The 13,938-nt window shown below is 43.9% G+C and overlaps 1 protein-coding gene across 1 annotated transcript; it reads right to left on the bottom strand.

Moving 5' to 3' along the window:
- Positions 1-281: 281 nt before the first annotated feature.
- Positions 282-9,192, bottom strand: crabp1a (cellular retinoic acid binding protein 1a). The gene is made up of 4 exons (XM_060853725.1): positions 9,123-9,192; positions 7,894-8,072; positions 1,274-1,387; positions 282-332 (listed from the first exon to the last, which is right to left on the bottom strand). Exons 1-4 carry the CDS (start codon positions 9,190-9,192, stop codon positions 282-284), a joined length of 414 nt encoding a protein of 137 aa, XP_060709708.1.
- Between the last annotated feature and the right edge of the window lie 4,746 nt (positions 9,193-13,938).

The following is a 13,938-nucleotide window of genomic DNA, read 5'->3' as shown; positions in this document are numbered from 1 at the left end:
ACATTTTGCCATTACAGGTTATTGCTCAACATTTCTACATCAGACATATAAAAGTGCACAAGACTGTGTGAAATAAGATACACTTAATAAACTTCAGATGATTTACAACGTCACCATCACAAACATCAAAGAGATCTGTCAGTATTAAAGTAAAAACTACAACATTAATGCAATCCCTGGACCATCACTGTTCAATATCAGTGAACATCATGCATGTGGTAATCATGTGGTGATCTGGCGGCCAATGGGCTTTCCCCAGTTAAAACGCTGGTGGGATGCAGTTACTCTTTAACGTAGACCCTCGTACACACAACATCATTAGCAACCAGCGTCTAAAATAAAAGAAAAGACAAGTATTTTATCATTAGAATCAGTTCACTCCAAGATCCCGCACTTACTTTCAGAATATGCAATGTCTGGTCTCAGGAATTAAATTCAACAGCAAAATATAAAAGAAAGATTAGAATTTTCATGGCACCTTTCATAACCCCCGGTTAAGCACTTTACAGCCAATTAAATATCTTTGAAGTGTAATCACTATAGGAGCCAATTTGTACATGGCAAGCACATGCATAGTGGGAAAGCATGGTAACACTAAGGTAATGAAGGATAAATATTGCCTGGGTCAATGGATTAGTAACCCAGAGGCTCAGACTAATGCTCTGGGGACATGACTTCAAACTCCATCATGGGACTGAACACTGTTCTCAATAATCATGTCATAACGACTATCATGGCGTGACAAAGTAAGGAAAGAGTGGCGGCACAGTGGCACAGTGGTTAGTACTGCTGCCTCACAGCGCCTGAGACCCGGGTTCAATTCCCGACTCAGGCGACTGACTGTGTGGAGTTTGCACGTTCTCCCCGTGTCTGCATGGGTTTCCTCCGGGTGCTCCGGTTTCCTCCCACAGTCCAAAGATGTGTGGGTCAGGTGAATTGGCCATGCTAAATTGCCGGTAGTGTTAGGTAAGGGGTAAATGTAGGGGTATGGATGGGTTGCGCTTCGGCGGGTCGGTGTGGACTTGTTGGGCCGAAGGGCCTGTTTCCACACTGTAGTAATCTAATCTAAAGTCAAAGTCATTAATGGATGTCGGGCTAGTGCAAGAAAATGGCATTGAGGTAAAAGATCAGCTATGATCAGATTTAATGGCAGAGAAGGCTTGGGGGGTCGGGTGTCAAATGGCCTTCTCCAGCTCCTGTTGTCACTGTTACTATTTCTATTTAGTACTATCTCTCTGAGAGTGCTGTTCATTAGAAAATCAGAATCACCCACCAGAATTAGCTCATCGTTGACCAGTTCACGAGTCCAGTGTGTTTTGGGTCCACTGCCACTAAGAAGAGTCTGCTTGCAATAGATTTTGTTCTCATTTTCCCAGTTGGGCAGACTCTACAACAAACAGGATGAAGATGTTAAGAGTTACCAGTTCAGCATACAGAAATAATCTCACTCTGCACAAAGATCCCCAGTCTGTGATGTCTCACTTGTTGGTTCTGTACACAGCTTCCTACAGGCTATGACCCTGCATGTGAATTCTCAATTTCTCCTTGATTTTATCCCTTCAACCCAAAGATCATGAATTCAAATCCTACCACAGCAAGTGATTTTTCTTTTGGGAGATGTGCACTCTGACAGTGGGCATTTTGTTGGCCATCCTGTAATTGTCTAGGAAGCATGGACTGGGAGCAATTGTTCCATGATAAAGGTACTATAGACATGTGGAGACTGTTTAAGGAACAGTTGTTGCGAGTGATGAATAAATATGTCCCTCTAGGATAGGCAAGAAGGGGTAAGATAAAGGAACCTTGGATCATGAGAGCAGTGGAGCATCTCGTTAAAAGGAAGAAGGCAGCTTACATAAGGTAGACGAAGCTAGGGTCTTGCTCAGCTCTAGAGGATTACAGGCAGGCGAGGAAGGAGCTCAAAAATGGTCAGGAGGAGAGCCAGGAGGGAGGCACGAGAAAGGCTTGGCAGAACGGATTAGGGAGAACACAAAGGCATTTTACACTTATGTGAGGAATAAGAGAATGGTCAAAGAAAGAGTAGGGCCGATCAGGGATAGCATAGGGAACTTGTGTGTGGAGTCTGAGGAGGTCGGGGAAGCCCTAAATGAGTTTTTTGCTTCTGTCTTTATAAATGAAACCTTTGAAGAGCAGGTGTGCATGCTGAAATGAATAGAGATAGAGGAAGCTGATGTGCTGAAAATTTTGTCAAACATTAAGATTGACAAGTTGCCAGGCCCGGACCAGATTTGTCCTCGGCTGCTTCGGGAAACGAGAAATGTGAGTGCTTTGCCACTTGCGAAGATCTTTGCATCCTCGCTCTCCACTGGAGTCGTACCTGAGGACTGGAGAGAGGCAAATGTTATTCCTCTCTTCAAGAAAGGAAATAGGGGAATCCCCGGCAATTACAGACCAGTAAGTCTCACGTCTGCCGTCTGCAAAATGTTAGAAAGGATTCTAAGGGATAGGATTTATGACCATCTGGAAGATCATGGCTTGATTAAATGCTGTCAACACGGCTTTGTGAGGGGCAGGTCATGCCTCACAAACTTTATCGAGTTCTTTGAGGATGTGACTAGAAAAGTTGATGAGAGATGAGCTGTGGATGTGGTGTATATGGACTTTAGCAAGCCATTTGATAAGGTTCCCCATGCTAGGCTCATTCAGAAGGTCAGGAGGAATGGGATACAGGGGAACTTAGCTGTCTGGATACAGAATTGGCTGGCCAAAAGAAGACAGCGAGTGGTAGTAGAAGGAAAATATTCTGCCTGGAGGTCAGTGGTGAGTGGTGCTCCACAGGGCTCTGTCCTTGGGCCTTTACTGTTTGTAATTTTTATTAATGACTTGGATGAGGGGATTGAAGGATGGGTCAGCAAGTTTGCAGATGACACAAAAATTGCAGGTGTCGTTGACAGTATAGAGGGCTGTTGTAGGCTGCAGTGGGACATTGACAGGATGCAGAGATGGCTGAGAGGTGGCAGATGGAGTTCAACCTAGATAAATGCGAGGTGATGCATTTTGGAAGGTCGAATTTGAAAGCTGAGTACAGGATTAAGGATAGGATTCTTGGCAGTGTGGAGGAACAGAGGGATCTTGGTGTGCAGGTACATAGATCCCTTAAAATGGCCACCCAAGTGGACAGGGTTGTTAAGAAAGCATATGGTAATTTGGCTTTCATTAATAGGGGGATTGAGTTTAAGAGTCGTGCGATCTTGTTGCAGCTATATAAAACTTTGATTAGACCACACTTGGAATACTACATCCAGTTCTGTCGCACTATTATAGGAAAGATGTGGATACTTTGGAGAGAGTTCAGAGGAGGTTTACCAGGATGCTGCCTGGACTGGAGGGCTTATCTTACAAAGAGAGGTTGACTGAGCTCGGACTTTTTTCATTGGAAAAAAGGAGGAGGAGAGGGGACCTAATTGAGGTATACAAGATAATGAGAGGCACAGATAGAGTCGACAGCCAGAGACTATTTCCCAGGGCAGAAATGACTAACCTGAGGGGTCATAGTTTTAAGCTGGTTGGAGGAAAGTATAGAGGGGATGTCAGAGGCGGGTTATTTACACAGAGAGTTGTGAAAGCATGGAATGTGTTGCCAGCAGCAGTTTTGGAGGCAAGGTCATTGGGGACATTTAAGAGACTCCTGGACATGCATATGGTCACAGACATTTGAGGGTGCATACATGAGGATCAGTGGTCGGCACAACATCGTGGGCTGAAGGGCCTGTTCTATGTTCTATGTTCTATGAATGGCCATTGGAGATGCTTTAGAGTCAATCACATTGCTGTGGGTCTGGAGTCAATGTAGGTCGGGCCATTTTTATGTCAATCTTGTAATTTCCCCTCCATCATTAATCAAATCATATTATTTACGATTCACTAACAAATTGAATTTAAATTCTTTGATGGAATGTCTACTTATATCTGTCACATTGGACTATGCCATGGGATGGTTGATGCAATACGACCTCCTTAAATTAAGTAAATTAATTTATTAATCTGGTCTTTTGTGGTCACATTCAGGCAATTGACTATGAAAAGGGTTGGATTTAACATAAAAACTCAACAAGCTCACTCTTGGCCCTCAGGCAAGAAGGCCACACAGCCTGGCCCAGAATTGGCCTGATCTTTGTTGTCAAAATAATTGGGAATGGGCAGGTAAAACTGTCATGTAATATTGAAACCTTAATTTCAGGAAGTATTCAGATTCTATATTACCAAGATAGACACAGATCGTGCAGTTGGTTGAAAAATGGACGATGGTAGTCATGATTTGGAGATGCCAGTGTTGGACTGGGGTGTACAAATTTGAAAATCACACAACACCAGGTTATAGTCCAACAGGTTTATTTTGAAGCACTATCTTTCAGAGCACTGCTCCTTCATCCACCTGACCATCACAATCACCTGATGAAGGAGCAGCACTCTGAAAGCTAGTGTTTTCAAATAAACCTGTTGGACTATAACCTGGTGTTGTGTGATTTTTAATAAAAATAAACCACATTCCTACTTAACAAGGAATCAATTTCTATTTTGTAGCAGATTCAATAAACAAGGAGATGGATTGTAGGGTAAATCCTTCCTAAATAAATGAGATCTGGCACTAACCCTATCAGTTTACTGATAAGCCATCATCTACTAAACTCAAGATCAGAAGTTATTGCTCATTTATTGAGAATTGGGTTATGTCATGTCGGAAACTCCTCCAGCGAACCACATTCAATTTCCCCTCCAAGCCACTCACCATCCTGACTTGGAAATATATCACCATTCCTTCACTGTCGCTCTTTCAAAATCCTAGAATTCCCTCTCTAATGGCATTGTGGTCAACCCACAGCAGATGGACCACAGGGGTTCAAGAAGGCAGCTCACCATCTCCTTCTCAAGGGCAACTAGGAACAGGCAATAAATGCTGGCCAGCCAGTAATGCCCACATCCCACAAAATGAATAAATAAAAAGAAACTCAGAGCTGTACACATTGTGATTTGCCATGTTGGAGTGGCCCATTTGAGTTCCTGATAGCTGCAGAGTGTGTGTGTGTGTGTGTATGTGTGTGTGAGAGAGAGAAAGACAATGAATGAATGTAGGAGTGGGGAGAGAGAGAGAGAGAGAGAAATGAAGGCCAGTGATGCTGTGTGCTCATATTTCCACTGACTGCCCCTGATCCTGGGTGAGACCTCTGGGAGAGAACATGATGCGTACATTTAGCCCTTCCTCCTGCCTTTAAACCAAAAGTCTATCTTGAGTGAGCTTTACTGCAGTTTTAACCAAATATAAATGGAAATACAGGTAGAAAAACACATTCAATTCAATTTACTGACTCCAACAAGTATTAGCAGCTGTTGCTTTCTGGCTTTAAGATTGTAAGGACGTTATTTTGCCTTCATCCTACAATGTAATCTAGAAGGAAATTAGCTCGTGTCATATTTGGCAATCACACCTCACAGTGAAAGGCCATTCACTTCATCATGCCTTTCCCATCCCAGTCTCTTGTTTCCTGCCATATCTCTACGATTCATAATTCAGTCACGCCTCTGGTACCCATCCAGGCTGTCAAACTCATTAGATCTTACATACCTCATTAATGGGTTGGTTAACCTTGTTGATTTGCTGTAATATCTCCTTGTGACCAACAAAACAAAATCCACGAAGAATTAAGAAACCATAGTGGAGAAAATCCAACTTATTGTCCTAATGAAATTTAAAAATACCACAAAAGATCCAAAATTCTGGTGGAATGATCACAAGTTACCATCTCTACAAAATGCTACTTTTTTTTTGTACGGGCAGAGCATTTTCAACCAACCAATCAAATTTCTCAATTTTGCCCCAACTCCCAATCCAAAAGCCACACTGAATAAACCAAACAAATCATCCAAACAACTTCGAAAAACACTTTGGCTTGGCTTTCTCTCTCAGCTGGCCAATTATACACAGAATTCATACAGTGTGCAATTGAACAAAATTGAATCAATTCAAAGCTAAACAATAAAGTGGCCGAGAGTCATCATGCTGGAAATTCATTCAATAAATTCAGAACACAGCAGCTCAGCAAAGCTTCACTTAAACCTTAGATTTTAGTCCAGAGTTTAACATCTCTGAGCCCCCTATATAAAAGAAATCTCACCTTCTCACCACGAGCCACCCTCCCTCCCATCCTCGTATACACCTGTCCACGGTTCTGCACTTGATCATAAATGCCTGTTATAACCTCAACTAGGGCATTTCCTATCCCCAACAACAGTGCACAAAGCCTCCTGACCATAGCTACCCTACCTCAGAAAAGGGAATACATCTGCTCACAGCCAGAAAATTGTGTGTTTGAGTGAATCTCACTGGAGAGCTTCAAGCAAAATAATTCTAGAGTGAGGAAAGAGAATTGTCCCTTAACTCTGAGTGTAGCCTCTCAATATATCAGAAAAAAGGCATGTCATTGTGAGGTCAAGTTGCATGGATCTAGAGTGTGGGTGCCTTGGACTCGAGATGAGATGTCCTCTCTTTCCATCCGCAGGATATAGCACTGTTCAGTAAAGCCTGCTCACTGTCGCACAGGAAGGTAACCCACATTTACTATACAGCAGGGAGGCCTGTCCTTTGGAATAAAACATCAACCAGAAGTGCCAACTGTCTTCTTGGATTAGTGTAAAAGGTGATATGGCTCTATTTTGAGGAAGAGTAGTAGATTCCTCTCCAGCGACCAGCAAGATATTTGTCCCTGAAATAATATCATTAAGAAAGAGACGCACTGGCCATTGTCTCATTTGTAGGAGCCTGCTGTGTGCAAACTGGTTGTTGATTTCCTCTATTACTACACTTTAAAAAAGTTCTTCATTGGCTGTAAAGTGTGTTGGAACTTGCCGAGGTCATGAAAGGTGCTACCAGAATGTAAATTTCTTGTTCATTGTCTCCATGCTGTCTGTCAACAGTGAGCGTTGGACTCTGAAGGCAGCAGCTGCTGTTTTGATTGAGTTTGAACCCTGGGCTCACACCCTGACACAGTGATCATAATGAGCTATAGGAACCAGAGCCACAGTGAGGGAGAGAGCAGTAGAGGGCCAAGTAAGCAATGAACAGGGAAGAGAGTGGGAGAGAGACATTTCAAATTCCCATTTCCCCAAGCCTTGTTGCGGTTATCTGAGTCTATTCAGGAGCTGCTTAGATTTTACTGTGAATGAAATTATCTACAGTATTATTACTTTCATTGTAAATAGAATGGGCCCAGTGATTCCCAGCTGATGATGAATTAGTCACCCTTCATTTTTATATCACTGCAGGGGCCACCCCCAGCTTGTTTACTTCAAGTTAATGATGCACCCTGTCCATCTCAATGTTATGTGCTCCCCCTTGTATGTGATATCTTCCGCTCTGTTACTGTGTGAAAAATACTTCTCAGCATCCCTCCCACCAAGTCATTCACAGGTAGAGGCAACTACTGAATCAAACAAACCCAGAAACTGCAGGGCAAACTCAGCAGCTCTATGGAAAGAGAAAGTTAATGCTTCAAACCCATGATGACTGCTTCATAACTGAAGAAGATTCATACTGGACTGGAAATGTTAACACCGTTTCTCTTCCCATAGATGCTGCCAGACCTGCTGAGTTTCTCCAAGCATTCAGATTTACAGCATCACAGGATTTAACCAATTGCAGTTTATTCTGCAAATCGAGCAGCAGGAAATACTTAATCTACAATGTAACTATTTGATACACTGGCTAATTCAATCAAAATGACTTCTCAAATAGGTAGGAATTACTTTCTGTGCATCAGTTTGCATTATCACAAAATACTTTTCTCTTACTAAGCACCATCAAGGGCAGGCCACAATGAGTTATTGATCAGTGTGCCTGCGATCGCAGGTATTCCTAACCCTATCGCAGACATTCACCTTGCATTTTCTCCCGTCCACTGTCTCCTCCTCAAACTCCTCTCCTATTTTGAAGTTGATCTCGGTAGTCCTCACCGTGGTGGAGGTCTTGATGTAAAACTGGTCTCCGTCTTGCCTGATCTCCACCAGTGGCTTTGATGCAGCTGCCACTGCCACCTTCCTCAGCATTGCGTTGACCCCTGGGTGGTGACATTCGAAGAAAGAGTCAGTATGAGCTAGAAATAAACACAGAGAACGCTGGAGGAACTCAGCAGATCTGACAGCTCCGGTGGAAAGAGAAACAGAGTTAATGTTTCAAATCAAGTATAACTCTTCAGTTTGGGGTAGACTCGAGAACAAATATTGGGGCAGGATGTGATCCATGCAATTGTTCTGTCTCTCTTCAATTTTCTATGTCTGGGCATGGAGGGATGGTGGTCAAGAGTATGCTGCTGGAAAAGCACAGCAGGTCAGGCAGCATTCAACGAGAAAGAGAATCGATGTTTCGGGCATGAGCTCTTCATCATTCCGGATGAAGGGTTCATGCCCGAAACATCGATTCTCTTTCTCCTCAGACGCTGCCTGACCGGCTGTGCTTTTCCAGCACCACACTCTCGACTTTGACCTCCAGCTTCTGCAGTCCTCACTTTCTCCATGGAGGGATGGTGGGGGCATGTGGAGCTGATATTTACTGAAGGCCACCAATGCCTTCCATTGCAAGAACTCAACATAAATTGCTCCTAATAATGACCAGCTCACAAATTGGGGACTCTGTTTACGGAGGAACCAAACTGAGAGAATTCTGACCTAGACCATCCACCCCGTTTCAATTACAAACACCACCTCATGGAACATTCATTAAAAAGAAACAAATGCATCAGGGCTAAAATGAGCAACAGTCTAACTCAAGGAGCAAACATCAAGAGGACTAAATATTTCTGAAGTGCCGTTGGATGATTCCTGGAAAATGCAAAGAAAATACAAGACAGGGTACCACAACTAATGGATTGCTTTAATTCTAAATTAAACGGATCTTCAGTTTTGTCATTGTATTTTTTACATTTTCAGAAAGATGAATTAAACAATGGGTTTATCTATTCTGAATAATTAAAGAGGAGCAATCCTAGCATTAGATCAAGATTTAATCAGAATATTAAAACTAGCTTGTAGCTTCACATCTCTGTAATATCCAGCCTAGTAACTACAGTGATGCCTGGAAGAAGGGAGCTGTAAAGACATTTCAGTCTTACCCAGTACTTTCAACAGCTCATCAAAATTCTCACTGCTCCTCATCTTCCAAGTGCCTGCAAAGTTGGGCATTTTGCATGGGTCTCCTCTCAGAGGCTTGGTACTCTGTCACAGCTCCTCTGCCGAGCGATCACTGCTTGCCGACTGCTGTCAGAGAGTCTGACTCCCAGCTGCTGCTTTCTCAAACTCTGCTGCTCATTACACAAGAGCACGGAGCTCTGAATCATTCAGTGAGTTCCAGGTCTGAAACAACCCCTCTGCAGCCCTGTATTTAAAGGGGCAGTGGCCCTTTTGTTTGGTCACATCCAGCAGGTGGATGGGGTTCCATTCTCTGATGGAATACCCTTGCTACTTTCGGATTGGCTTAACAAAGAAACCTGGTGCCAATTGGTTGAGCTATACTATAGGAACCATTCCCCTTCGTAACCCATATCCTGGGCAGGACCCTGCTTTAGATATTCACCTCCACCCTTCAAAACATGGCCCATGCATCAATCTGTCATCCTCAGCAATCCTCTTAAGTGTCTAACTACTGCTCTAGTCATGAATTTCAAAGGCCTGGTTTGTGGCTCTGACTGTGAGGCAGCTATTGTTTGATAGGATGCTTGATACACTTTGTCTCTTGATTTTAATTTGGAAAGTTCTGGAAAAAAGAAAATTGTATTCTCCCCTTCTCACACATCTCCAACTCCACCCTGGTTTTTATACACACACACACACACACACACACACATTAGCTGGAACACACACACACACACACACACACACACACACACACACACACACACACACACACACACACACACACACACACACACACACACACACACACACACCCATGTGGGCACTGCCATTTTAGGAAGAATGTGAAAGCATTACCAAGACCACAGGAAAGTTTCACAAGAGTAGCTTCCATGGAGGAAGAGCTTCTTTGACGTGGACAGGTTGGAGAATCTGCCACTGTTTTCCCTGGAGAGGAGATTTGATCAAGATATTCAAAGTCATGAGGACTACACGGATAAGGACAACTTGCTCCCATTGGTCAGACAATTGAGAACCAGAAGATATCGGTTTAAACAGTTTAGAAAAAAGAAACTAGAGGTAAGATAAGTGATTAGCTTGCCATGTAGTAAGTGGTTAGGATTGCTCCTGGAGCCGGTAGCTGTGTAGTGACTGTACTCGGTAGGTATAAAGGAGACAAGGGAGGACCTTTGTGGTGCAGTAGTAGTTTTCCTACCTCTGGACCAGGCGGCCTAGGTTCAAGGCTCCAGAGGTGTGTAATAGCATGTCTGAATATGTTGATTAGAAAATAACTAAAAGGGGTAAGAGATCTCATTGCACTGCCCCTGCCTGTGGGCCAGAAGTCTATCTTCAAATCCTGCCTTCTGCTGAAGTTTGTCATATTACATCCAATCAGTCTGATTAAATTGACCTAGATTGAGTAGTGTATAAACTATGTCCACTTGTATGAGAGGGTGTTGGAAGCAGATTCAATTAGGGCTTTCTAAAGAGAATTGATATGTATTTAAAGAGAAACAATTTGCAAGGGCTATGGGGAAAGTACACAGTGTGAGTTGCATTTACACAGAATCATTCTGTGCTGTAACCATTCTATGATTCTGAGATCTCACTGTATCACTCTGCAGTTCTGTATCCCAGTTCATCACCATCCCCTGTCTCCAGTCTTGTGTGCTCCCCATACACTCCCTTCACTCTGCTCACCAGCACTCTACTGTTCCTCTGCTGCTGCTTCTTAGCTTCCTCACGCAGTTGTTTGCTAAACCCATTACCCCCTTCAAACCGATGAGCAAGTGACTCCACCAACCGTAGCTCCCCTCGCAACCATTCCAGCACCAATTGCTAATCCAATTATCTTGGCCCAACTTCTGGAATTCCAAAGTTCATTAAACCGGAAACACTCAGTTCCTCCACAATGCTGTGGATCTTGGGCCAGCAGGATTTTTTTTCAGATGGAAGTAAATAGATCTTTGTCAGGGAAAGGGTACAAGCATACAGAGTAATGAATGAATTGATAGGGCACATTTGAGTGCCTGAATAGCCTCTCCTTTCTCAGGAATATTCATTAAAATGTCTCCTCAAACCGTCTGAGGCTAACACAAAGCTCTGGTTCTAAGCAAAATGGTAGTCAGGAGGAAACCAGCTGATAGGGGTTTGTCACCAAACTGCATCCTGCTCACCAGCCAAAAACATCCCTTGGTAAAGTAACGACTTTACGAGTTTATTAACTCAGCCCGGCCAGGTTGTTACAAAGCTGCAGCATTAGTGGTACCGAGCTCAGTGTTCACTGAGATTAGAGCTGAAAATGTGTTGCTGGTTAAAGCACAGCAGGTCAGGCAGCATCCAAGGAACAGGAAATTTGACGTTTCGGGCCAGAGCCCTTCATCAGGATGGTGCTGAGATTAGCACCTTTTCCTTCGAGTGGGGGAAAACATCTGCCAGGAGATTGTCGAATGTCAGCTTTGGGATTAATCGGATTGAGTTCTGATGATAGGAGGAGGACATTCAGGCCCTCGAAGATGTTTCGCCAACCAATCAGTCAGAATGACTTTTCATTTCTCTTTATTCATTCATGGATGTGGGCATCACTGGCAAGGAGAAAGTGAGGACTGCAGATGCTGGAGACCAGAGTCAAAAAGTGTGGCGCTGTTAAAGCACAGCGGGTCAGGCAGCATCCGAGGAGCAGGAGAATCAATGGTTCAAGCATTGGTTCTTCATCAGGCATTTGTTGCCCAGCACTAATTGATTGGGGCTTTTTTTGAGCCATTTCAGAAGCAGATAAAAGTTAACCATATTGTTGTGGGTCTGGAGTCACATGTAGTCATTCTATCCCTTAAGGATATTAGTGAACCAGGTGGGTTTTTAACAGCAATTGATGGTAGCTTTCAACTTCACTTTATCACAGGATTGTTACGGTACAGGAGGAGGCCATTCAGCCCAATGTGTCCGTATTGGTTCTTTCAGCATTCTTCCTCCATAACCTGACACATTGTTTCTGCTTAAGTACTTATCCTCTTTAAACACCTAACTGACCACATTTCCAATAGTGCACTGCAGACACTAACTATTCACTATGTGAAAATGTTTTTCTCATCTCACCTTCACTCTTTTGAAAAACACTTTGAATTTGTTCCCTCTTGTTCTGGATCTGTTTACAAGTGAGAACAGCTTCTCCCCATCTAATCCGTCGAGACACCTCAATTTTTAAAATTTCTATTAAATTTCCTCATAGCTGTCTTCTCCCCAAGGAAAACAGTTTCAACCATCTCCAAATATTGCTGATAGCTAAAGTTCCAGAATGATTTATCGAATGTAATTTCCAACAGCTGCCACTGGGAGGTTCAAACCCATATCAACAAAATATGAAGTCAGCTCTGGATTATCAGGCCAGTGACAACAGCACTACAGCACCAGCTCCCAGAGGCCACCTTTGCCCCATTTCCCTGGACAGACTGACATTATGGAACTTCTGAATGTTATAGAAACCCAGCCTTCATTTCTACTGATTTCACCCAAAAAAAGCAGAGTATTGAATCTCGGATACAAATATAGAGCAATGTCCCCTGGTTATGGATCTACACAGATCTCTGAGAGTGCAGAGAGTGCAGAGGGAGCTGGGTGTAGATGTACATAGATCAGTGAGAGCACAGAGAGCAGAGGGAGCTGGGTGTAGATGTACACAGGTCAGTGAGAGTGCAGAGGGAGCTGGGTGTAGATGTACACAGGTCAGTGAGAGTGCAGGGAGAGCAGAGGGAGCTGGGTGTAGATGTACACAGATCTCTGAGCATGCAGAGTGCAGTGAGAGCTGGGTGTAGATGTACACAGATCAGTGAGAGTGCAGAGTGCAGAGGGAGCTGGGTGTAGATGTACACAGGTCAGTGAGAGTGCAGGGAGAGCAGAGGGAGCTGGCTGTAGATGTACACAGATCAGGAAGAGTGCAGAGAGAGCAGAGGGAGCTGGGTGTGGATGTACACAGATCAGTGAGAGCACAGAGAGCAGAGGGAGCTGGGTGTAGATGTACACAGATCAGTGAGAGTGCAGAGTGCAGAGGGAGTTGGGTGTAGATGTACACAGATCTCTGAGCATGCAGAGTGCAGTGAGAGCTGGGTGTAGATGTACACAGATCAGTGAGAGTGCAGAGTGCAGAGGGAGCTGGGTGTAGATGTACACAGGTCAGTGAGAGTGCAGGGAGAGCAGAGGGAGCTGGCTGTAGATGTACACAGATCAGGAAGAGTGCAGAGAGAGCAGAGGGAGCTGGGTGTAGATGTACACAGGTCAGTGAGAGTGCAGGGAGAGCAGAGGGAGCTGGCTGTAGATGTACACAGATCAGGAAGAGTGCAGAGAGAGCAGAGAGAGCTGGGTGTAGATGTACACAGATCTCAGAGTGCAGAGAGAGCAGAGGGAGCTGGGTGTGGATGTACACAGATCTCAGAGTGCAGAGAGAGCAGAGAGAGCTGGGTGTAGATGTACACAGATCAGTGAGTGTGCAGAGAGTGCAGAGGGAGTTGGGTGTAGATGTACACAGATCACTGAGAGTGCAGAGAGAGCTGGGTGTAGATGTACACAGATATTTGAAGGTAGCAGGACAGATGGAGAAAGCATTTAATAAAGCATACAATGTCCTCGCTTTATTGATAGGGGCACTAAATCAAAAAGCAAAGAAATGAATTTGACAGTTAGCCCTCAGCTGGAGTATTGTGTCCAGGTGTGGGCACTACATTATATGAAAGATGGAAATACAATGAAGGGAATACAGAAACAATTTACTCAATTGATTCCAGATTTGAGAAACTTCAGTGA

The sequence above is a fragment of the Hemiscyllium ocellatum genome, chromosome 42 (genome assembly GCF_020745735.1).
Source record: "Hemiscyllium ocellatum isolate sHemOce1 chromosome 42, sHemOce1.pat.X.cur, whole genome shotgun sequence".
Taxonomy (NCBI): Eukaryota; Metazoa; Chordata; class Chondrichthyes; order Orectolobiformes; family Hemiscylliidae; genus Hemiscyllium; species Hemiscyllium ocellatum.
The sequence above is the reverse complement of the archived record's forward strand: the minus strand, read 5'-3'. Positions and strand labels throughout refer to the sequence as shown.